This window comes from Anolis sagrei, chromosome X (assembly GCF_037176765.1).
Source record: "Anolis sagrei isolate rAnoSag1 chromosome X, rAnoSag1.mat, whole genome shotgun sequence".
Lineage (NCBI taxonomy): Eukaryota > Metazoa > Chordata > Lepidosauria > Squamata > Dactyloidae > Anolis > Anolis sagrei.
The window spans coordinates 43,819,900-43,846,291 of record NC_090034.1 but is presented as its reverse complement, the minus strand read 5'-3'; the positions used below and the strand labels follow the sequence as shown (position 1 = coordinate 43,846,291).

The 26,392-nt window shown below is 42.4% G+C and overlaps 1 protein-coding gene across 2 annotated transcripts in view; it reads right to left on the bottom strand.

The window, feature by feature from the left end:
* The window catches only part of MED13L (mediator complex subunit 13L), a 149,448-nt gene that overhangs the window by 5,955 nt on the left and 117,101 nt on the right, over positions 1–26,392 (bottom strand). Inside the window, exons 16-28 of one of the 2 annotated variants that reach the window (XM_060785459.2) lie at positions 25,808–26,013; positions 19,704–20,650; positions 18,386–18,556; positions 17,743–17,966; positions 16,846–17,038; positions 15,651–16,086; positions 15,148–15,367; positions 11,825–12,013; positions 10,439–10,662; positions 8,882–9,024; positions 7,392–7,550; positions 5,995–6,171; positions 967–1,118 (exon numbers count right to left, since the gene is read on the bottom strand). In XM_060785459.2, coding sequence (XP_060641442.2) covers positions 967–1,118; positions 5,995–6,171; positions 7,392–7,550; positions 8,882–9,024; positions 10,439–10,662; positions 11,825–12,013; positions 15,148–15,367; positions 15,651–16,086; positions 16,846–17,038; positions 17,743–17,966; positions 18,386–18,556; positions 19,704–20,650; positions 25,808–26,013 — 3,441 coding nt within the window. Of the gene's footprint in view, positions 1–966; positions 1,119–1,579; positions 3,445–5,994; positions 6,172–7,391; positions 7,551–8,881; positions 9,025–10,438; positions 10,663–11,824; positions 12,014–15,147; positions 15,368–15,650; positions 16,087–16,845; positions 17,039–17,742; positions 17,967–18,385; positions 18,557–19,703; positions 20,651–25,807; positions 26,014–26,392 lie in introns of those variants that run through there. The other variant, XM_067473261.1, reaches the window with a different exon arrangement.

The following is a 26,392-nucleotide window of genomic DNA, read 5'->3' as shown; positions in this document are numbered from 1 at the left end:
GAAGATTTTTTATCATGACAACTTACAGTGTCTGTTTCCTCCATCCACTGTCACAGTGCCAAGCAGGACTGTAGGAGGTTTGTATTTGAAAATCAAAAGGAAATCTATATATTAGACACATTTAAGGAAGTACTGGGAACCTTGGAAAAGGGGATTATCTGCTCTGCTTTGAGACCTAGAAATTAATTTTATTCTGAGTGAGAAAAATGAAGCAGATGTATGCTATTATTCTATAATATTTTATAATTCTAGACCTTGTAATTTGGCCCCTCCTACTGTGCACATTTCTATTATTTTATTTTCATTTCCTGTGTTTGACTTTGTATTAACTTGTTTTGTTTACTTTTTATTTGATGTTATTATTTGCTGTATGTATTTGATCTTGATTTGTTGTAATTGTTGGGCTTGGCCTCATGTTAGCTGCCCTGAGTCCCCTTTGGGGAGATGGTGGCGGGGTATAAATAAAATTTTATTATTTATTATTATTATTAATCAGAAACATAGTATCAAAAGTTCTGCATCAAGTTTATCGTCCCTTTTATCTTTCAAGAGCAAATGAAGCAACAATATTTTCCTTTTCCTTTTTTGAGGACTCTAAACATCAAGCTGCTGCTATTTGGTTCTGTGAGTTTGCCAAGGGAAGGATGATGGGCATACATAACAGCCCCGTGAAATGTAACCTAACACAAACATTTCAAGTTAGAAGCTCTGCTAAACGCTTCCAACATTATGCTAAACCTTTTAACTGAAGAAAAAAAATGCCAACCTCTTTCCTTTCTGGAATTAACAAAATTAATTAACACGTTCAATAAGCTTTGATACTGAAACTGGCTTCTTAAAAGCCACTTTACAGAACACTGTTGAGCTGGAGACTAAGGAAACAAGACCTGCAAAACATTTCAGCACCTGGAGAATTTCTGTTCCAAAACATTAAGGATTGCCTAAATTGAAGCAAAGGCCACTTACCCGACTATGCTGGAAAGATGGGCCTACTCCAATACCAGGAGAGCAAGGGGAAGGGACAGGAGATGAAGTTGGAGATGAATGAAGATTCCCGGTCATTAGAATCCCAATGTCATTATCCATATCATCCGGGAATGGAAGGTCAAACATGTCATCTCAAAAGAGAGGGAAGAGCAAAAGAAAAGATCAGTAATGTTATCTTTTGTGATCCGGATTATCTTGGAAACGGTTCACTAGGTTATCAAAGCAGAAAATCAACATTATCTGATTTGAACTGGATTATCTTAGTCTATACTGCCATATAACCCAGTTCAAATCAGATAGTGTGGATTTTATTCAGCTGTGTTGAAGGGGGCTTAGACTTACTATGAAGGGGCCAACCTTAACAGACAAAGCAAAAGATCACATGACTTCCATGTTGGTTAAAAACCGGATCCCTTACTCCTCCTATTGGTTCATTTCCCGATACAGCTCTAAGACCAGATAGAAAGAGAGCTACTGCAAACGTGGCTATGGATTTCTCCTTCTCTACAGACACCAATAAATTTAAGACCGTAATGTGCCATTCTCTGCCAACAAAGAAGGAGCCATTCCTGAATGGGGTTTACTTTAAAAAAAAAATCAGATCCAGTTGGACCTAATCTGGACCACAGATTCAAATCAACATGCAGAAATCAGGACTGCTGGTATTCTTCTTGGCAGGCAACAGAAGACCAAGACATCTAGTTTTTCTGTGTTTCTTCACACACCTCCATTAATTTGGTTGTGAAATTAAAAGACAAAACTCAGAGAGAGACCAAGCTCAGGTAACAACCAAAGCCTCATCACAGCTCTTTCAACAATGCGCTACTGAGAGTCCTTCCACATTCTGTATCCCAGAATATCAAGGCAGAAAATCCCACATTATCCGGGTGTGGGCTCAGATGACTCAGTTCAAAGCAAATATTGTGGGATTTTCTGCCTTGATATTCTGGGATATAGGGCTGTGTGAAAGGGCCCTAAGAGTGTGGTAAATGAAAAAAGAGATGCAAGAGATATTGATGTCAGTGACCAAACACAATGCCTTCCTGCAGCTGCAGGAAAGTGGTGATATTTTTTGAACTCTAGATCCATCAACAAGGAAAAGCCGAGTTCTCCTCTACAAAACCCAGTTCCTCTCTACCTTGGCATTTTCCTTATATGGTTGTGATGCAGGCACACTCTGCTTTGTTTCCACTCATTTTTATCTCCTAAATCTCAAGATTTGCCCAAATTGCTTTAGACTCTTCCATTTTGATAATGAATTGATCTGAAACAATCTAATCCTTAGACAAATTCTTTCAAATGCAACTGATGTGACTCAAGATTTGGCTGAATCTGTTGCACAGCCTAATATTTGAGAGTTGGTGCTTATGAAACTATAACGTCTGCATGTAAAGCCTCAGTCTGATTAAATTCATTGGGATCACGATTGCTCATCTGTTCCCTCATTTGCTCATCTGATCTCTCAGTTGTTTCCAGTTTTTAAATCAAACTGTCTGGAAATGGACGAAATTGGCTTGACAGACTTTCAGCTAGGACCACGCAATCAATTTGCCCGAATAACAATTGGGCTGATTGGAACTGATTTGTATGTGGTCTGGATTTGATTGCCTCGTTTCAGTTCTAGAGTGAAAAAAGCACAATCCAAAACACTTTGGATTGATCCAGACATTCAAAAGAAGTTGAAAAAAGCCAGACAGTGCCTCTTCAGTATGGCCACATAAAGAAACACCAAGGTAACATGAGTAGGAGGAGAGCTGTTAGACCTGACGAACAATCAAGCTCTATTGTGGAGTCTGGGGCAACAAAATCATCAGCATTCTCCAAGCACACTACTTCCTGGGAAGAATTATGTGAGGTTGAATGGACTGTCTACCTCTTCCAGCATCTCTTCATGTGTTAGCTAAGTATGAAAGAGCTTTGATGAGGAATAGATGGTTGCTGTTGGTCACCTGAATTGGTCTCTCTGAATCTCTTTTTAATTTACCTTTGTCTTACTCAATAGTCTGGCTCAATCTTTTCTTTGCCTTTCTTGTTAATTTGCATGTGTAATGAATCTGTGTTTAAGCAGCAAAATACATTCTGTCCCACCTCACAATTTCCCCTACTTTTTGTTTGAACTTAAGTGTCAGATGAAAGGCAATCTCAAATCACAACAAACAAGACACAACTTTGCCTGGGAGACTATTTCATGGAGATACACAGCAGGGAATTGAACTTGGATGGCCCTCGTGGTTTCTTCCATCTCCACAATTCTATGATTCTATATTATGGTTCTGTGTATTTTTTTAAAATGTGATAGCAATTTTTTTTTTTACGATGCATATCAATGAGGGAGGACTTGTGGCCTTATCAAACAGCACTACAAAAGCCATTATAGTAGAGTCTCGCTTATCCAACCTTCGCTCATCCAATGTTCTGTATTATCCAGCGAAGTCTGCATCCCGCCCGGATCCACAGCTGTTAAATTTGTAAATACAGTAATTACTACATAACATTACCGTTTATTGAACTGCTTTTTCTCTCGAGTTGCTGTAAAACATGTTGTTTTGGTGCTTTATTTGTAAAATTAATTTGTGGAGCCCCCGGTGACACAGTGGGTTAAAACCCTGTGCCGGCAGGACTGAAGACCGACAGGTTGCAAGTTCGAATCCAGGGAGAGTGTGGATGAGCTCCCTCTATCAGCTCCAGCTCCCCATGCAGAGACATGAGAGAAGCCTCCCACAAGGATGGTAAAAACATCAAAAACATCCAGGCGTCCCCTGGGCAACGTCCTTGTAGACGGCCAATTCTCTCACACCAGAAGCGACTTCCAGTTTCTCAAGTCTCTCCTGACACGACCAAAAAAAATTTGTAAAATCATTTGACATTTAATAGGCTTTTCCTTAATCCCTCCTTATCATCCAACATTTTCGCTTATCCAATTTTCTGTTGGATAAGCGAGACTCTACTGTACTTGGGTCCCTAACCTATCAGGTGCATTTTAGGTGTAAGAACAAATATTAAACCAGGGCTGAGCAAAAACTCCTTACTCTTTTATATTGTCTTCTCTTCCTAAAAACCGACTTTAAAAAAATCAGCCTTTTTGCAGCTCTCTTCTCAAAATCCCCATTTCTTTTTGGACTAGAATTATGCAGGCCTTCAAATGAAGTGCATTAAGAATATCATGTAGCTGTGTATTCGGCTTTTCAGGCAATCTTCCTGTGTTGCTTCAGATGATTTTATGCATTATTTGCATAAATTCACATATTTGTTTCCATTCCGTGTCACTGCCGGAACGGATGTTGGCAGCAGTAAACTCTTGCTCAATAACAGAATATTTTCCAATTTGGAGTTGAATTGGAAAAAGAATGTCTTAATATTTGGTAAACAGTTCTTCCTTTTCCAAAGCATATGAAGTGGGGAATCAAAAATGATGGATATACAACAACCAAAAAAGAATCAGTGCAGTCAAGAATCAGTGCAGTTCCTCCTCTTCCAAACAGAGCAACAGAGGTGTTTTAATTATTAATCAAGGAGCAAGAGTTGAGAAAATTATATCTAACACCCTTTTGGGACTATTACTCCAATTAGCATGCAAAACCCTAAAGGGCAAGTTAATGCCAGTTAAATATTTGGAACTGCTGTGTTCAGAAGGGAGTCACAGGCTGTAAAAGGGTATCAACCTATATGTATGTGTTGCTTGTGAGGCCATTTAAATTCCAGCAGCAGATCAAAATCAGACTCCTTAATTCAATATGGTCCCCTTCAAACTTCAACTCAGTTTCTAGTAAAATAACTCTCATTCTTCAAGCTCCTTGATCCAGAGTAGTTTAGAAAATCCCTAACAAAAGAAGATTTTGTGGAGTAAGCTAATTAAATTTTGAAGCTGTTGTTGCAATCCAACAAGGATCCACTTTTTCATAGCCGCTTTGGAGATGAAGAGTTATAAAGAACCTTATCCATCCTCTGTTTGAGAAAATTGTCTTAACTCAACAATAACTCTGTGGCCTGTATCTGCTGCACATTTTCTGGTTCTATTGTATCTAGTAGAGAAACACTGGGTTCTTCCTTTCTTGTGCCAGGGGTCTTTTAGTGGTTTTCCACTAAGCTTTATTCCCTTATTACATTTCCAATCATTATGTTTCTTCTCATCATCAATCTTAGTATTAGGAGCTGCGGTGGCGCAATGGGTTAAACCCTTGTGCCAGCTGAACTGCTGACTGAAGGTCGGAGGTTCGAATCCGCAAGGTGGGGTGAGCTCCCATCTATCAGCTCCAGCTTCCAATGCAGGGACATGACAGAAGCCTCCAACAGGATGGTAACACATCAGGGCATCCCCTGGGTAATGTCTCTGCTGATGGCCAATTCTCTCACACCAGAAGCAACTTGCAGTATCTCAAGTCGCTTCTGAGATGATAAAAAAATCTTAGTATTATAGTATTGAAGTAGTACAGACTTTTACCATTTCAGTGCTATTATACAAAAAACAGGGAAATTTAGTAAAAAATTAGACATATAAGGGAAAAAATAATGAACGAGATATGGAACATAGATGTCGGCAGGAAACCAAAATACACCATATCTCGAGAAGAGAACAAAAGCTGTGGATAAGAAACATGGCGTTTGGGGTCATGTGACAATCAGCAACAAACGAAGAAGCAGGCTCAATTGAAGAATACAGTCCACTCTTGGTTCGTTTTGCATCCTAAATGAGAAGAACATACAGCAAAAGAATCGACTGAACAGAAAAGGGTGATCCAATCTCCAGAGGACACCTCACAGTCAATGACAAAGGAAGCTTCCATTTTCAATGTCATAATTCTCCTGTCCCTAAATACAAAGGACTTACCAGTGACATAATGCAGAAACATTTTGACCTCATATTATAGGACAAGACAGGACAGAATCAAATTTAGAAAAGTGACCTTTAGGACTAAAATCCCCAGAATTCCCCAGACAATGGGCGTTGTAATCCAAAAAGTAACTTTTTCAAACTCACCCTTACCTTTGGCTTAGTAACTGACTTACCATTATTGGGGCTGAACCCGTCCTCATTAGGATAATTGGCTGGAGCAACCTGGATGGTTGCGGAGGTGGGAAAGACTAAGATGTGTGTGCAAGAGGCATCCTGCGGCGTATTCAGCTGGGATGACTGCAAATTGAGAGCAGTGCTGCGGCCAAAGACAGATCCCATGGTAACAGCATCTTTGAAGTGACACAAAGGAAACTCACCATGAGTCAGACTGATTAAGGCATCATCAAAAACAGAGTGAGTCAAGACATGAACTGAGGACAAGCAATATTAGTACTAGGCACAAATGGGAATGGGCTCTTAATATTCTCCCAGAGGTCTGAAACTATGACTTGGACCTTCAAAATGCAGCCTTGCTGGTAACCAGCTGCTAGTTTGCCTGTCTATGTTTTGGTCTTTGAAAACTGTCTACTCTAGACCATTCCCCAACTGCTTGAAGTCTTAACCCTAACCAAGTTAACCAGTTTTACCTTGCATTACCAACCAGAAGTCTCCGACATTGTGACTATGCCCAGAAAGGACATCTGGTTGGAGCCAGGGTAAAGTCCAGTTAGACAAGCCCTCAGACTGCAAATAATCATAGAATCATAGAGTTGGAAGAGACCTCATGGTCCATCCAATCCAACCCCCTGCCAAGAAGCAGGAATATTGCATTCAAAGCATCCCTGACAGATGGCCATCCAGCCTCTGTTTAAAAGCTTCCAAAGAAGGAACCTCCACCACACTCCGGGGCAGAGAGTTCCACTGCTGAACAGCTCTCACAGTCAGGAAGTTCTTCCTAATGTTCAGATGGAATCTCCTTTCTTGTAGTTTGAAGCCACTGTTCCGGGTCTTAGTCTCCAGGACAGCAGAAAACAAGCTTGCTCCCTCATCTCTGTGACTTACTCTCACATATTTATACATGGCTATCATGTATCCTCTCAGCCTTCTCTTCTTCAGGCTAAACATGCCCAACTCTTTAAGCCGCTCTTCATAGGGCGTGTTCTCCAGACCCTTGATCATTTTAGTCGCCCTCCTCTGGACACACTCTAGTTTGTCAATATCTCTCTTGAATTGTGGTGCCCAGAATTGGACACAATATTCCAAGTGTGGTCTAACCAAGGCAGAATAGAGGGGTAGCATTACTTCCCTAGATCTAGACACTATGCTCCTATTGATGCAGGCCAAATGAACCACAAAGTAATGAAGGGGGGGGGGGGGCTTCCTTCTTCCCAACTCAAGACTGTACCATCTCACAGTGTTTATCATACAATATGAGTCCTTCAGCATATGCCATAGATACACCAAGAAGCAAAGTAAGTGTTGTTTGGAACACAAAACAACAAAGACATAGCAAAGAGGCGGGGATATTAGTGCACGTAACATTACTGGCAGACAGTTGTGCCTACATTACCTGGCATCACAACAAATGACCCCTGGGGTTCCATAGCCACCAAACAGGCACTGAGAATTGAAGGAGAGTCGGTCGAGGAGATGCCACACATTCGACACACCTCCTTCAACTGCTTGCTGATTGTCTGCAGTGAACTCTCGCCAAGCAGGATGCTCCAATCTGAAAAAAGAAAGCACAAGAGGAAAATGCAGCTGGTCCCTTGGAGATCATTTTGTCATTCAAAAGATAAACCTCAGAACTGTTCAATCTCTCCCTTGGCGAGGGACCCCACCCTGGAAGTATGAGCCATACCTCTGCAGTTTCCCACACGTTTCCCTATCCATCCTACTCAAGTTTCCAGTCCTGCTGCATATACAGCAGGGGTTCTCAGACTTTTTCAGCCGCTGAGCCCTTGTTGAAGGAAATGTTTCTCGTGGAGCCCCAAGAAATGTTTATATATTACATTATACATTATATTTTGAGCCCCCGGTGCTGCAGCAGGTTAAACCACTGAGCTGCTGAACTTGCTGACCAAAAAGTTAGCGGTTCGAATCCAGAGAGCAGGGTGAGCTCCCACTTTAGCCCCAGCTTCTGCCAACCTAGCAGTTCGAAAACATGCAAATGTGAGTAGATCGATAGATACCGCTTTTGCGGGAAGGTAACGGCACTCCATGCAGTCATGCTGGCCACATGACTTTGGAGGTGTCTACGGACAATGCTGGCTCTTTGGCTTAGAAATTGAGATGAGCACCAACCCCCAGAGTTGAACACGACTAGACTTAATGTCAAGGGGAAACCCTTACCTTTATACATTATATTATATATAATGTATGTGTGTGTGTGTATCAGTAATAAGAGCAACCCCAGAAGCCATCCAATCCAACCCCCTTCTGCCATGCAGGAAAAGCACAATCAAAGCACCTCCAACAGATGGCCACCCAGCCTTTGTAATAATAATAATAACAACAACAACAACAACAATAATAGGAGCAACCCAAGGGCACATCCAGTTCAACTCCCTTCTGCCATGCATGAAAAGCACAATCAAAGCACCCCCAAAAGACGGCCACCCAGTCTTTGTAATAACAACAACAACAACAACAACAATAGGAGCAACCCCAAGGGGCATCCAATTCAACTCCCTTCTGCCATGCATGAAAAGCATAATTTATTTATTTATTCACTTCATGTTTATGCCGCCTTTCTCACTTGAGGGAACTCAAGGTAGCTTACAGCTCCGGCAAGAATTCAATGCCGGTAAAAACCAACCGTAAGTAGTAAAAACATATCCCACATTTAAAATGATTAACAGTTAATCAATAAAATGCATCAAACAGTATACAAATTAAAAACATATAAGGTGCATAGTTCCATTCATCGAAGCACCCCCAACAGATGGCCACCCAGTCTTAGTAGTAGTAGTAGTAGTACTACTACTACTACTAGTAGTAGTAGTAATAATAGTAATGCTGTTGCTTAAAGTACAAATAAATGCTCATGGCCTATATTACCTTTCAGCTCCCCATGACCAAGGCGTCCAAGTCGGCCAATCACAACTCTCCAAGGTAGTGATGACATTTGGATGATCCCTGTGCACCATTCCCACAGCTTCTGCAAGCCAATTTTACGGGGCGAAACTTTGCTTCTCTTTGATCTATGGCAGAAAAAAAGACAGCAAAAATATTCTTACACTGGGGTATTCCACTGTTCTTCAATGGCATCTGATTAAATAGACTATTTATTTGTTTATTTATTTATTTGCGGTATTTGTATACCACCCTTCTCAACCCCAAAGGGGACTCAGGGCAGTTCACAGTGTTAGCAACAATTCAATGCCATCAATAAAAATCAGTATAAAACATCAAAATTGACCCTCCCCTGATAAAACATTAAATATTATTAAACATAGCACATAAAATAACATCACATACTTAATTATCCACTGTAGAATGTGGCTGAGGAAGATGCAGTCTATGAGCTACACCTTTCATTGGCCACCATGAGTCCCTTCAGGAAACCCCCAAAGCTTTCCAACTGAATACATGGGTTTGGAAAATGCAGCCCATGGACCCCATTAGGGACCTCCATGCCCTGCAGGGAACTCCCAACTCCCACATTTAAAAAACAACAACTAATGACCCACTGATAGGTTGACCCAGGTTTTATGGACTGATTTTCTTTACTAAAATTTCTGAGTATGTAGGGTATTTATAAAGCATTGAAGGGGAATTGCCCACCCTGACAGACCAGAATCTGAAAAGAATGGGATCCCTGGATCATAAAATGGATTAGATTTCAGTTCTTTGAACTGAAAAAGAGGGGAATGAAGGGGAAACAGGCATGGCTTCACATGGGCTAAGCTAACAAAAATGCTTCTGTACTGTCCTGGTCTTCCTCCTAAAGAATAAGTTGACACTGTGAAAGTTACATGGTATATTTTGGTATACTATGATACCAAGACACTGATGAATGAGTTATATAGCAAGAACCGATATTATTGTTTATCTTACGGTAAATAATAATAAATAAATTACAGGAGGCTGTACATGACCAACTGATGCTTTGAAATCAAAACTTCTATTGCATGTCTAGCTTTGTTGACTTTTCCCATCAAATAGGCTTTGCAGTGGTGAGTTGGCAACTTTGGCAAGCTATATTACAATGTATGAGCTCAGGGCTCCCATTCTCTTCAGTCTCTGGTCTGTCAAGGGGGGGAGGCTGAAATGCATTTCTTTCCCTCAATAAAGTTGGATCCTTGATTCACCAGACCTGGTCTTCTAATTTCTCCTAGAGAAGAAAAGTCCCCTTCAGCACCATCTTACATCTTTTAAAAATAGCAATTTAAAGTGATTTCACTCATTTGCATGGATTATTTCTTGTCACATGTGCAAATGAAAATTGGAATATATGAAGAGGCCTTAAACTGAGTCTGAGACCAGTGGTCCATTGCATCTTGAACTTTCTTCTCCAACTGGCAGTGATCTAAAATACTTGATCACTTTAAATGAAAATGTCAAGGACTGGACCTGAAACTTTTTGTTTGTCAGTGGGCTAGCGTTCTACCCTACCTGTTTGGCAGATAAATGTTGATCACACAGGTATCCAGCAACTCGCCATGGGTGTCGGTGCAGGAAGCCAGGAGCCAGCGTTGATCGTGAGACAAACAATACCCAACAAAAAGCACGTTGCATTTCTGGCTGGCTTCTCCAAAGGTCTCCCCCAACTCTGTCTGTTTGTCCTTGATGGGAGCCAGTATAAATGGTGGAGAGTACAGCTGAATGGGGCTGGGCCACTGTAGAAAAAGGACAATACATACAGATTTTAGAAATAACAGTAGTATGAGATGTAGCCAGTGTCAATGATAATGTAACTCTTTTACAGGCACAACTTGTATCAACCTATCTAGGTGAAGTAGAAATGGCAGCCAACTGTTGGATACGCCCAGGATTCAAGGTGACAATAGATCAAGATCTACATGCAGAAGCTACTTCATGGAAGCTCCTGACTGTAAGAAGTTACTTGAACCCACTAAGAATGAACATACAGCCTGTGTGCTCCATACCCTATCTTACTTCAGTAATTCAGAGGGAGAGAAGAAGAGGCAGGCACAGCTCCACAACATCTAGATCCATCCCGACTGCAACTGCTTTGGCCTTGGAGGGAGAGTAGAAGAGGCAGTATTTGCTTCTTCTTTTTGTGCCATGTCTACAATTAGATTGTAAGCCTGGAGGCACTTTGTTCTTTCACTTGTAAAGTGCTATGTACAGCAATGGTGTTATATAAATAGATGATGCTGATGATGATGACAATAACAATAATGATGCACCTGCAAAAACTCTAGCTAGCATTTTTTTTATTGCTCTAAGAGAGCTGAGAATCTGAAAATCTCATGTGTGTGTTTGCCTCAGAAGCCTTAAGATATTTAGCAACATCAAAAAATAATCATTCTGTATTGAGGCTTCGGAAATCAAAATGGGGAAATGTGCTCTGCAAATCCAGCTGTTTCACACATAGAAACAGGTTTGGTAGCGTAAGTAGTTTGGTTTTCTCAAGCAATGTCCAGTTGTGTGGATTATTTCCTCCGCCCTATTTGTTCTTCATGGCAACGTAAGTAGAAAAAGGTGATGTAGATTCAGTGCAAATCTCTGAATTACTGAATTTGGAGGCCCCAGTGGCACAATAGGTTAAACCCTTGTGCCGGCAAGACTGAGGACCAACAAGTTGGAGGTTCGAATCCGGGGAGAGTGCAGATAAGCTCCCTCTGTCAGCTCCAGCTCCCCATGCAGGGACATGAGAGAAGCCTCCCACAAGGATAGTAAAACATCAAAACATCCAAGTGTCCCTTGAGCAACGTCCTTGCAGACGCTCCTGATATAGAAAAAAAGTGCAAATCTCTGTCTTTTTGGAGAGACACACAGCCATCCCTGGACTTCTCTGGGTTGAAGTGTTTTTACCTCAGGGTTCTTGAGAGTTGTCTCAGTGTTGGCAGCGGGCCCAAAGCCTGTCAGAGACTTAATGTGGTTCTGGGTGGGCAGTGGTCGCCGGCACTGGCAGTAGGCGGAGAATGCCAGGGACTTCAAGTGCTGAACGTAAAGGACCTGCTCACCCTTCGTGGTTTGCAGCATGTTTTGGCAAGGCACAATCTAGAACGTGATGGAGGGAGAACACAGTCAAAATTAGAAGGCTCAATTTGAGACTCCTTCACAGATCATATACTTAAGACATACCCATAAAACATTTTAATCCAAAATGCGGGACTGGAAGAAGCTCAGAGACTACAGAGACACGCTATCCTGGGACACAACAGTCAATGACATCTTGCTGAGGAGAGGGCAGTGTTCCAAGTAAGCCTCATAGTTCCCCCCCCCCCAAAAAAAAACAAAAAACAAAAAACAAGGCAACACCACTCTAGACTTCCATGACCATGGGAAAGTTCACAAAAACATGTTTCTGATACGGTATTTACAATGATCAAGAGACAATCTACAGTCAGGGAAGGAGCTCCATTATGCCACTAAAGTAATTCAGAAGCAATTTTCATCAGTGCACACATGCTCTTTTAACTTCAAAGCTATCAAAAGGATCCCCATAAAGCTACATTTTAAAGCTTAATTATCACAAGCAGAATACGCAGTGAGAAAGCTGTGTCTGGGCATTTCTAAGTATAGGTAGGGATTCAAGATGATGGAACTGCTCTTACACAAAAGTATGAAATAAGTGTATACAGAGGGAACGCTGGATGTCAAGAACTTTGTCAGGCTTTGCTGAGCGGCAGAGGCAAGCAGAGGGTGAGAACTCTAGAACTTTGGTCACCAAACATTACTGGGCATGGCCCACACAGCTCTGCCATCTCACCTGAAGCCAGCAGCAGATAAAACAGCCATTACTGGCCTTCTGTTCCACCCTGTCTTGCAGACATGCAGTGGGTGGTGTTTGTATTAGAGTCTTACCATCTCCTTTGTTAGAGTTTTTTTGGGTTCAGAGAGTTTTACCACTGCAATTTGCAAGGTTTTTTGGGTCTTGGAGGGTCTTTTTGGGTTCAGGGTGGGTTGGGCTATTTTAGTTTGGATCTGGGTTCTGGGTCGGGGTGGGTCGGGCAAGGCCTGTGGACTAGACAAGCTTGAGGCTCTGGGTTTATGTGCAATCCAACTATGTTAAGCCAATCAGCAAGATCTTGGCACTATAGGACTTTTACCAACATGGTTAGAGACCTCTCGCCATCACGAGAAAAAAAACACCCCCATCTGACTCCCCAAGGACCTCTTACCACAGTTTATACCCCACACAAAGACCTGGGTTGCATTCTTGTGCCTAAACAGTATCCACAGGATTCCTTAATTGCGGGGATCTGGGAATCTCTGTGAGGGCATAAAGAATGGGTTGGACAGTATAGGGAGGAAACTGGGAGGTGGATGGGGGAGGGGGTGGGAACTAGACCCATATAGGTCCTTTTTAACTTGTGGAATTGTGCAATATAATACTTTTAATTCAACCAGCACCTTAAACACCCTGACTCAGACAATACCTCAGCCCTGTTGACTTGTAAATGCCTTTTTACATTTAATGTTTTAATTGTTTGCTATTTTTAGAGCTATTAGTAAACATGTCCTAAATGTTTGATTTATATATTTAAAGTTCTAATTTTGTTATTTTTGAGTTCTATAAGTACACCTGATATTATTTATTTTATTGTTTATGATTTGATCTTTTTGTTATGTTATACCAGCACTGAACGGTTGCCAATTTTCTGTTGTAAACAGCCCTGAGTTCCTTTGGGGAGATAGGGCAGTATAGAAATAAAGTTGTTTATTATTATTATTATTATTATTATTATTAGCCGCCCCCTGCCATGCATTGCTGTGGCCCAGTCTGCTGATCTGGAAAATAAAGTAATGAGAAAGTGTTGGTTTCTAATATATGTAATTTCTTTCTGCTTGTGGGTAAACAGTATTTCTTGCTGTTGCTTTGTCAGTGTTGATGTGGAGAGTGTCTGGTTTGCTCACCCTGGAACATGCAACATATCATTGTCCTTCTTTAGGGGTCCCTTTCAAATCTATGATACTATATCTCTCTGTGTGTGAATCATATATATCTATCTATATCTATGGCTGGATGGCTCTTTGTCAGGAGGGCTTTGATTACGTTTTCTTGCCCTGGTGAAGGGAGTTGGACTGGATGGACTTAAGTATTTCCTGTTGGTCATGGGGGTTCTGTGTGGGAAATTTGCCCCAATTCTGTCATTGGTGGGGTTCAGAATGCTCTTTGATTGTAAGTGAACTATAAATCCCAGTAACTACAACTCCCAAATGTCAAGGTCTATTTCCCCCAAACTCCATCTGTGTTCATATTTGGGCATATGGAATATTTGTGCCAAGTTTGGTCCAGATCCATCATTGTTTGAGTCCACAGTGCTCTCTGCATGTAGGTGAACTACACCTCCCAAAATCAAGGGCAATGCCCACCAGACCCTTCTAGTGTTTTCTGTTGGCCATGGGAGTCCTGTGTGCCACGTTTGGTTCAATTCCATCACTGGTGGAGTTCAGAATGCTCTTTGATTCTAGGTTAACTAAAAATCTCAGCAACTACAACTCCCAAATGACAAAATCAATTTTTTTTTTAGTGATAGTCGCTCCTTGGGTTAGGTGTTTTGTGGTCAAATTTGGTGACAATCTGTCCAGTGGTTTTTGAGTTATATTAATCCCACAAACGAACATTACATTTTTATTTATATAGATTATATTCTTGGGCCAGAAGCCTTTCGTTTTTAAACAAGTTCACTTTTATCTGTGATTCCGAAGTCCAGGAGTGTATCCCATTCATATATGGGGGTCTTACTGTACTTAATATCAAAGCAAATGAGATAAGCTCAATAACTTCATTTCACTATTCTACAAGATCGCAGTGTGGAGGCGCTGTGCCATAAATTTTAACTTCCATTCCAAAGCTACAATAAATCCATAAAATATACATTGTTCCTGAAGTATCAGTGCAAACTGTGCTCCCAGAAAGTAGCTCAAGAAAGAAAATATGCTGTGCTCAAATGATCGTGCATTGTTGCCTTGGCTTCTGCTGGCAAAACTCCATGTGCTTAAAAAACAAACTACAACCGTATGGACATAAATAAGGCACATTAAGAGCTGGCAAGACCACTGCTTGGCTGAAAACCTAAAAATAATATTGGTCTCTAGGACACAAAGCTCTCCTCTGGAGACACACGCTGATGCAACGCTGATGCAACGCTGATGCAACTCTGATGCAACTAGGGAGGAAGGAATACCTGGAGAATGAAAGAATTCCTCATGTGTTCAGGAAGGCTGTCCATCATCTCTGTGTAACATCGCATGAGACCCAAAAGCCAGAGGTTGGTGGAAGCAGAGTCCTCTTCTGCAATGTAGGTGAAGGGATCTATCATATAAATAACAACAGCTGGAGGATAGGCATGACTATCTACGGATTCGGGCTCAAGGGAAATTCCCATTCTTTCCCTTTCTGCAGTGCTGTAAAAAAGAGATGGAATCAAATGTTTACTAAAAACGTATGTATGGTGACATAAAGCCATCAATCAATGTATTATATTGGAGAGGTGGGTACTATCATCATCATCACCATCATTATGATAATGATGATGTTACATATATCCATACCTATTGAAATCAATGGCTGTGAGTAAGCTTAATTATGTGTTGGGATGTGGTTAACATGATGAAAAATTTCTAATGTCCCTTTTAATATACTGAGACAACCTACAAACAACGTCAAACAAACCATCACTGGATTTACCTTTCCATCCCTTCTTGATTCTGTTGAGATGAGTTGTGGCCTACTTCGGCATCTCCTCCTGAGACTGAACTTCCTTGGGATCTCTCTGTAGGATTTACCCCAGAAGCTAGGTTATGACCTTGAGGTAGGCCACTACTGAACCCAGATGAAGAGGTAGAGCTTGCCTGCTTAATACTGGGTGGTAAGGACGATCCTGACAACCGCGGCACTGTTGACCCCGAGGCCGAAGAGCTGCTCACTGAGAGGTTTGTGGTCCTAGAGCTAGGTGTCGAAGTGAAAGAACTGCCCACTGGGGGAGGCCCAGGAACAGCAAAAGGGGTCGAGTGGGAGGGGACCATTGGTCGCCCAGGTTTTGTTCGTTCCTGGCTCGATGGCGAAGTCTGTTTAGGTGGCATCAGCAGGCTGCTATCAAGTTGCAAAGTTGCTAAGTAAGGTGCTGAAAGAACACACAGATGGACAGAAATTAGATGGTTCTGAAGAGAAAGCCTTGAACATTCTTTTTGAAAGAACACTGAAAAAATGAGACTTTAAATATATCAGCAGGACAACACTCAACAAATCAAGTACTTTTGCAAAGTTCCTGCAGAGCAACGAGTAGAAGCAAACACAGACTTAAGCTGTTATTGATAGTTTATAGGGTCAGAAGAGTACATAGTTGTAGGTTCCCAACTTTACCCAATGCTCCAGGAACTGGTGTATTCTTGTTTCAGCATCCAGAATGCCAAACCTACCCGTTCTTCTGGTGTTACCCAAGGAACAGGACACTCTGAATTCATTCATTAGTTTAAAGACTAATGACTGCTGAGACCCATGCTGGAGGACCTAGAGATCTTTAGAACAGTTCTGTAGGAATCTCGAGGTTCTCCAATGAGATCCTATGTTTAGCTCCCAGCAGACATTGACCATACAGCCATGTTAGAATACACATAAATTCTTAAAAAGGTGTCTTCGCAGGTAAAAAATAGCATTTTTGGCGGTTTTTCACTTTCACAGGAATCCTGTATCCCTAATGCCAATGAATGTGGAGGGCTGACTGTACAAGACAGGTATTTTGTTCAACCATAAGAACTACTCTTCAGAACCCTTCTCAAAGTATATTATAGTCATATTCCCAGGTCAACCTTTCAGAGAGGCTCAAGCACAAGTTGGCTCCCAACACACATCTGCTGAAAATAGGAAACCTTTGCATACATACCTAGGTGATGACGACAAACTTGCGCATAAAGTTTGAGCTTGGAATGATTGTCAGTGTCTTCACTGCCCCAGGGTGCATTGAACCAGTCGCTCACCACCTCATCTGTCAGTTTCAGGGCAGCCGTCTTTCCCACCTGCATGATCCCATCGTGCAACACTTTACAGATGGGCTTATGCTGCCCAAGCCGACACATCTAGAGGCACAAGGACGTAAACTGACTGCAGTAGCACAAAACATGCAAAAGTTACAGCTGTATAGCTACACACATCTAGAGGTCCATATGTCTACTTTGCAACCAACATAAAAATATTTTTACTTTTAGTTTAATGGGAGTTGTGTGTCTTTCTGCTTCTGTGCCATTCTTTTCAGTGGGACTCAGGCACTCTAAATTCTCTCTGGATGAAACAATAGAAGTGTATTCCAATAAAATCAGAGGCTTTCTGTCTCTCAAATGCCTGCAACTGGGGGAACACTAACTGAATGTGTGTTTCTTTTGCATACCTCACCTCTTAATCATTACTGCTTCCTAGTGGATAATTAAAATACTACTAGAGAAACGGGCAGCCGTCTCTGAGAATGAACAAGTCAATGAACTAACCATATCAATTTGAGTATCAGACCCCTATTTCAGTTTAATGCTCATACACATGTGAACTGAAAGCCCCTCCACAATGTAACATTGATTTTGCACAGTCACAAATAAACTATACAATACTGGTCTAATAATCATAATTAACTTATGCATGCAAGTGCCAGCTATCATTCTATTTCATAAAAAGTATCTATGGATAAGGTACTCCCTTGGGTACAATGAAAACAAGGGATTTTTTTGCTAGAGCTTCTTCTACAATGCAATTGCAGGAGGGACATCATATCCTAATCGTGGAGACTGCATACCTCATATACAGTGCTTAAGTCCCTGAAGAAAGTTTTGGCTCCATTAAGCAAGGCCTCATTTTCTGGACACACCACAATATAGGCAACATCTTGATGACCACCATATGGATCTAATAGTAGCCTCTCCCAAAAAGGCAAGGAGAACGGAGAGATTGTCAGGAAGTCCTTGTCATAACCCACCAGCAATGTGGGGATGGGAAGAGGCTCAGGAGATTCTTCTGAACCTGAATGAAAATGACAGTTACAGAACTTTGATCATGGACTGATATCAGATAACACAGGCTGGACTTTCTAAGAGATTTTATTATATGCATAATGAAAATTGTGTCAATTCAGGTGGGGCTCAATCTTCCACAAGTCAAATTGATAACATTACTTCTTACTTCTGAAACCATAAGAATTTTATGGCTGTGAAAATGCAATTCTTCTCCCAACCAATACAACCCCTGCTTAATGCAGCCAATTTATGGCATGTTGATTGTATGACCATCACAAGAATCAACAGGATCATTTCTGATGAGGATCGCAGTTTCGAATCCCACATCTGCACTATCTTGGGATCTATAAAAAAAAAACCTGGAAAGTTGCAATGTTTTGCACTAGTGCAAAGCAAAGCTAATGAATATGAACATGTTGATCATACCACGTCCTGCCATTTTATGGAACTGCTGCCAAGTGAGGGGTCCTTGAACATGCTGGATGGTCTCCCAGGTCCTGCCAGTTCGTTTCTTCTGGATGGCATCCTGCAGAAAGGGCTGGAGAGAAAGGAGCATGCGCACCACATCCTGGGAGGATAGTGTGCTGATGTCCAGAACTGCAAAACAACAATACAACTGGAGTCACTCATGGAGTCAGCTCCATTGCCCATGGTCTCTAGTGTAGGGTGATTATGGTAATGTTTATTTATACCCCACAGTTAAAATCCTTAAAACAGATTAAAATACAGGGTTAGTCAAAATGCATAGGCCAATAAGCCATTCAATTGAATGGCTTATTGGCCTATGCATTTTGACTAACCCTGTATATTCAAAGCTAAAACCACATCTCCAACCTGACTTGAACTTAAAAACCTTCTTCTTTAAAAGCCTGCCAGAATTGAAGTGTGTATGTTAACCAGCTGGCCAGCTCATGGTATCACATGTGCTTGATCTGTTTGCTTCCATGAAAACGCTGTTGAAAAATAAATAGCAGCTGCCTGATCTTGCTGGGACAGAGAGAAACATACCTAATTTTGATCAGTATGTTGTGCAATACTGGCAAGGGATCGGCAGTCTTTTCCATCCCCTGTCATCTGATCCTTTTAACTGGAAATACTGGAAAGTTAACCTCAGACCTAAGCTGAGCTGCTCCCTTCAAATATTTTGAATGAATTTTATTATTACGATCACAGACCAGGAGTTTAAAATATTTAAAGTAAAAAAAGGTAAAGGTTTTCCCCTGACATCATGTCCAGTCATGTCCGACTCTGGGGGTTGCTGCTCATTTCCATTTCTAAGCCGAAGAGCCGAAGTTGTCCATAGACACCTCTGAGGTCATGTGGCCAGCATGACTGCATGGGGCGCCATTACCTTCCCGTTTGAGTGGTACCTATTGATCTACTCATGTTTGCATGTTTTTGAACTGCTAGGTTGACAGAAGCTGGGGCTGACAGCAGAAGCTTACGCCGCTCCCCAAATTCAAACCTGCGACCTTTCGGTCAACAAGTTCAGCAGCTTGGCGGTTTAACCCACTGCGCCACTGGGGGCTCCAAAATATTTAAAACAAAGTTTTTTAAAAACATTAAAACTAGAAATTGAAAGTATTAAAAGCAGAAAGACCAAATATTTTGGCAATTCTTTCTCACTCATTTCTTAAAATTTGTATGAATTCTGTTTTGCTCACATGTGTTTCCAGTTTTTCATTGGAATAGCATAACACCCCAGCATCCCGAACATTTTCCCAAATAAAAAGGAAAACAATACCATTACTGTGAGGCCAAGAGTGAATCGTAGCACTTCGGACAAGAGCTTCATCCACTTTCCCACCGATAGGATTATCCACATACTGCCTGCCTTGTTCCAGGGCATTGAAGCACTCAACCCAGGAATCATTGCTTTCGGCCCGAACTCTGTCATAGTTCCAGTTTGTATAAGGGAGTGTTTGCCGGCTAGTTGCAGACATGTAGTATAAGCAGTTCAATGAGGTGAAAGGCTGGCTGTGCTGACTTTGAAGGAGGAGGAGAAGGTTAACGGGGAGTTCCTGAACCTTCTTGGATCCCTCTCCCAGCTGAGGCAATAAGGGGGACTGACTCATCATCAACCTCCTCTCTGCAATTTGGCCAATGTCTGATGTCTTGCCAAAAATATCCAATTCATCCTCAATGAACAGCCCAGAGTTGTACCCTAGTTTGCGATTTACAATTGCACTAAATCCACAAGTACACCGATACTGGTCCTCGTTTGATGAATCCGGGATATACAGCCCCACGTCGGCCCCCTTGATATTCATGTTGCATGCACAAATGCAGCAGCTGTCAAAATTACTGTCTTTAAAGATGTTCAACACTGAGTCGGAAAGAATAAGTGTGACGTACAGGCTATGGGCCTCTAGAATCGGTTGGACAGTTGCTGGCTCCACAGAATTGAGGGGCCGGGTGGTAGAGGGGGTCGATACCGGCGAGCCTTGGTCCGTGCTGTCATATTTCACAGATCCTTGCCCACTGGCAGTGCCCCCACCTCGAGGTGTCCTTGGCGTCCTAGGTGTGCGCGGCGTAGGCACGGAGAAGCGAGGAGTGGCTGGGGAAGGCAGAACCCCTGCTCCACCGTTGCTGGCTGGGGCCACACTGTTTAGTGTCACAGGAGTGCTCATCTGGGGGGTGTTCATCTGAAGATAGTCTTGATCTGCTAGGCTCCCAACACTGGGTATGTTGCTATAAGAAGATAAGCGGGGTGTATATATTGATATCATTCCAATGTTTAAACACAAAGGTGGCTACAAACCGACCCACCCTCTAACTGAGGTCAAGTATTGAGCACTGCGTGCCACAGAAGGCCTCACAGGTCTTTAAACTGTACTGACTTTTGTTGATTGTGTGAGAAAGGGCAGGAAAAGTATACCACATGGAAAAAAGTATCTGCTGCACTGTAATGAAGTCAGTATTAGCCTTGGTAGACTTGCAAAGACAAAACAACGTTCTAGATTTATGGACAGACAAAGAGACAAATTATGCATGAAGGAAACAAAGAGAATCTAATGTGTTGGATGAGGGGCACATTCCCAGGGTATTAGTGCCTATTCTGGGGGAAATGAAGACTGGTTCAGTTAAGACTCAGTCTCCTTCAGCAGTCTGCAAGTGAAAGCGTGGAATAGCTTGAGTTTCTCTAAGATGACTTTTAGCAAATCAGGGCAAGGTATGCACATTCCATAACTGAAGTTGCATCAGTTACATTTAAATGCACATGCAAAACGCATACTCCTAATGAAAAGAAGGAGTGTTTTATGTTGAAGACTCTCTGGTCACATGGCATGGCTGCTCACATATATACATCAACCGCAATGGATGATTGACAAAATGAGAAAAGTTATAGACAAAGTATGTAGAGAAGTGGTTCTCAACCTGTGGGTCCCCAGCTGTTTTGGCCTTCAACTCCCAGAAATCCTAACAGCTGGTAAACTGGCTGGGATTTCTGGGAGTTGTAGGCCAAAACACCTGAGGACCCATGGGTTAAGAACCACTGTTGTAGAGGGTAAAGGCATACAGGGGTCCTTTACTGCCCCATTGCTTTAACAGAAAATGGGAGAAGGGGGTGCAAAGGGAATGCTTCATAGAATCATAAATTCTTTGTTCAGCAAAATTTGTTGGCATTATGTTTTTAATAGCTGCAAAAAATGGGAATAAAAATGCTTTTTTAAACTGACTTCTGTCCATGAGGATTTTATTCAACTACAAGTAACTTTCCTAAACTAGTAAAAGTCAAGTATTTTCTGTGACTTGCCCACTAGCAAGGAATGTGTGTAGTTTGTTACTTTGGGCCTCAACTTGGCATCGAAACATGTCTCTTGCCATCAAAACAAGTTATTATTTTCCAACACACATGTGGTCATGGACTTTCACAGAGAGAGCTCTCCATAATCATTCTTACTCAGATAGCTAATAAAAACACTTTTCTCAAAATGGGCCCATTTACAGCAATCATTTCCTTGATGGAGTGGAAACCTGCAGACATACTGTTTTGGCATCCCTTTTCAGGTTAAAATATTCATTTGGAACCCCCATTCTGCCAGCTATTTGAAAAGGAAGTGCTGTGCAACCTGATTCACTGGAATAATTTCCTTGTTATCTCTTAACAGACTTGAGTAGCAGTCAAAGGAAAGGAAGAAAGCCATGCTCAAGACGCTTAAACACAGCGAGCACCACAGAGAAGCAATAAAAGGTGACCTATAAATCTTGATTAGCAATCACTTGTTTGGCTGACGCCTGCAGTAATAGTCTTTGTTCTAATTGGATTACACTGGAAATATAAGATTGTTATCCTAATAAATACCTGCAATTAATAATCAGCGAAGATATCAGAAGATAGTTACTGTAACCAACAACAACAACAAAAACCCAACCCAGGAATTCAATTGCTGTCCAAATAGTGTCAAGGGCATCATCTTTCTTTCTTTTTGATGGCAATTTCTTTAAGAGCCCAGTATTTTCTGTGCAGAAAATAGTACTTTTCTGTAGCAGAAAACAGTGTTTCTCGTGCAGAAAATGCTGTTTGTGTAGGACACCATCACTTGCAAAATGAATATTACTTCAATTCTTCTTAAACAGGAATGACAGAAGCACCCACTCCTATCAATGTGTTGTTGAAGCATTTCATGGACGGGATCACCGGGCTGCTGTGTTTTCTGGGCTGTATGGCCATTTCCAGAAGTATTCTCTCCTGACGTTTCACCCACAGAAAGGAGGAAACTATGAAAATGAACAAAATCTGGCTACCAGTATTAAAAACTCTAAAATCAGGACAGCAAATAAAGAGCAACATAAAAAAACAGGGGAACTCCAGACAAGAATCAATCAAGGCCAGCTAACAACTCCCAACAAAGGACCCCTAGGTAGCAGGCAGCCAGACTTTGACACTACAGGGCCATTCAATACTAATCAAGGTGGCCAATTGCAACATTCACACTGGCCTCCAGCAGACAAGAGTTCTTTCTCCCACTCTGGACATTAGTCCACAGATATATAAGAGACTGCCGTTAACACCATGTTAACGGCAGTCTCTGAGGATGTAACACAAGTACCTGCTTGTCCGATTTTGATGGATTCATTTCAATTGGTGAAACCCGAGGATGTGTACAAGATATTTGAAATGATGAGAGCGACCACATGGATCCTAGACCCCTGCCCATCCTGGCTTTTAAAGGAAACCAGAGGGGGACTGGCCAAGTGGGTGAAGGTGGTGGTTAATGCCTCCCTTCAGGAAGGTAACATTCCAGCGAGCTTAAAACAAACTGTGATAAAACCGCTGTTGAAAAAACCATCACTGGATCCCACTCAATTCGTCAACTATTGGCCTGTTTCCAATCTCCCCTTTTTGGACAAAGTCCTGGAACGGGTGGTGGCCTCATAACTCCAGGTATTCTTGGAAGACACGGATTATCTGGACCTGGCAGTCTGATTTTAGGCCAGGACATGGAACCGAGACAGCCTTGGTCGCCTTAGTTAATGATGTACATCGGGAGCTAGACAGGAGGAGTGTGTCACTGTTGGTTCTGCTGGACCTCTCAGTGGTCTTCGATACTGTTGACCACGGTATCCTTATGGGACGCCTAGTGGGAATAGGCCTTGGAGACACTGTTTTGCAGTGGACCTGGTCCTTCCTAGAGGGTCATTCCCAGGTGGTGTTGTTGGGAGACACCTGCTCAACCGGGCTCAATATTGTCTCTCATGTTATTTACCATCTGAATGAAGCAGCTGGGGGAGATCACCCCGAGTTTGGGGTGCGGTGTCACCTGTATGCCAATGACGTCTAACACTTTCCCTCCTTCCCACCTGCTACTAAGGAGCTGTTCAGATTCTGAACTGGAGCTTGGTCGCTGTGGCGGTCTGGATGAGGGCGAACAAACTGAAATTGAATCCAGACAAAACAGAGGTACTCCTGGTCAGCAGTAAGGCCGAACAGTGCATTGGGTTACAGCCTGTGTTGGATGGGGTTACACTCCCCCTGAAGGCGCAGGTTCGCAGCTTGGGAGCGATCCTGGATTCATTGCTGAGCCCGGAACCCTAGGTTTTGGCAGTGGCCAGGGGAGCTTTTGCACAGTTAAAGCTTGTGCACCAGCTGTGCCCGTACAGAAGTCTGATCTTGCCACAGTGGTCCACGCTCTGGTTACATCCCAAATAGATTACTGCAACACACTCTATGTGAGGTTGCCTTTGAAGACTGTTAGAAAACTTCAACTAGTCCAACAGGCGGCAGCCAGATTGCTCACAGGAGCATCATACAGGGAGCACACCACCCCCCTGTTATGTCAACTCCACTGGCTGCCGGTCCATTTTCAAGCACAATTCAAAGTGCTGGCCTTGGCCTATAAAGCCCTATATGACTCCGGTCCAGCTTGCTTGTCCAAATGTATCTTCCTCTACGTTCCACCTCATAGTTTAAGATCCACTGGGGAGGCCCGGCTCTCAGCCCCACCAGTTTCGCAAACGCGTCTGGTGGGGACGAGAGAAAGGGCCTTCTCAGTGGTGACCCCCTGCTTGGGGAATTTGCTCCTCAGCGAAATTAGATTGGCGTCCTCCCTCCTTTCTTTCAATCATGAAAACATGGTTTTGGAACCAGGCTTTTGACTAGCAGGCACAATGGCACTGTGAACAATGAACCAAACTAAAGCTTGTGCACCAGCTGCGCCCGTACCTTGGGAAGTCTGACTTGGCCATGGTGGTCCACGCTCTGGTTACTTCCCGTATAGACTACTGCAACGCGCTCTACCTGGGGTTGCCTTTGAAAACTGTTCAGAAGCTTCAAATGGTCCAGCGGGCAGCAGCCAGGCTACTAACGGGAGCAGGGCTCAGGGAGCATACGGCTCCGCTGTTGCACCAGCTCCACTAGCTCCCAATTTGCTACTGGGCATAATTCAAAGTGCTGGCTTTAGCCTATAAAGCCCTAAACAGTTCCAGCCCAACTTACCTATCCGAACGTGTCTCCCCTTATGAACCTTCCAGGAATTTAAGATAATCTGGGGAAGCCCTACTCTCGATCCTGCCTGCCTCACAGGCGCGCTTGGCAGAGACGAGGGACAGGGCCTTCTCAGTAGTGGCCCCTCGGCTGTGGAACTCCCTTCCTGGGGATATTAGATCAGCCCCCTCCCTCCTGACCTTTACGAAAAGAGTAAAAACCTGGCTCTTCGAGCAAGCTTTCGGAACCTCATTGTAACCAGATAAACTCAGTATTGTGAACAAAAATGAAATGGCTTAACGATGCAAATGCACATGGATTTAAACCTGGAAGTCACTGATTTTTTTATAGTTTTAAATTGTTTTTATATGATTTCTATTATGTGATTTAACCTGTTTTAAATTATGTATTTATGTGTGTTGCCAGTCTGTATGCCACCCTGAGTCGCCTTCGGGCTGAAAAGGGTGGGATAAAAGTGTGGTAAAGAAATAAATAAATAAACCTCACTTGTCTAGTTTCCAACAGACCTCACAACCTCTGAGGATGCCTGTCATAGATGTGGGCAAAATGTCAGGAGAGAATGCTTCTGGAATATGGCCATAAAGTCAGGAAAACTCTGAGCAACCCATCTGCTCCTATCATTTGTCTTCTTTTGTTGAAAAAGAAATACAAAATGAACTTCAAATGACTACAATGATGACTGAAAATGTTTATCAGTGCTGAAATGATGTGAGATCACTTTAGCTTAATTATTAATTGACATTGTGAAATAGGCATTTGTCAAATTCATTATGAGCAAAGCAAAGATCCAGGGTAAGTGGTAAAACTGATTAATGTTAACGCAGTAAACACATTAAATCTATTTCCTGTAAGAATATACAAACACACACACCGATGTCTGTATCCATTGCTGTACTTACGTATAACCATCGCGGATGAATGTAGTGTTAGGTGGTAAAGGAAGATGTTCAGTTTTGGGAGGAAGTTCCCAGGATGGCCGATAGATGCAGGCTTCTGGAATCTTCAGAGGTTGCAGGCACTGACTTGGGAGAATCTTCAAAGGCGCAAATGCAGAGGAGCCCAAAAAGGGCTGAAAGGTTGACATCTTGTGCACAAAGGAGAAATCCTGTACATCCAAGAAAGTGCATTGCTACTGTTATAGGGCTGATCAAGTCCATTATATGTCTTATGTGAGTGTGTATGAGAGAATGAATAATCACATAACTTCTCTATCTTCAGAAAGATCAAACTAGCTCTCTCTTGTCTCAGAATGTGTCCCCCTTCTACCTTCTCCAAACAGGAGTGGCTAATAATGGTCAGCAGGAGTGGAGAAACAGCCAGCCAACCACATTTGCTGGATTTAGGGGTGCAGAACCTCTGTGAAAGTGGGAAAATCATGACAAAAAACCCTTTTTAACCTCAGGGAGCGCTCTCTAGGTGCTCCAGCACAACTCAGTGATCAACGTCCAGTGGAAGGTAACCCCAGAGCTGCACTGAAGGACCTA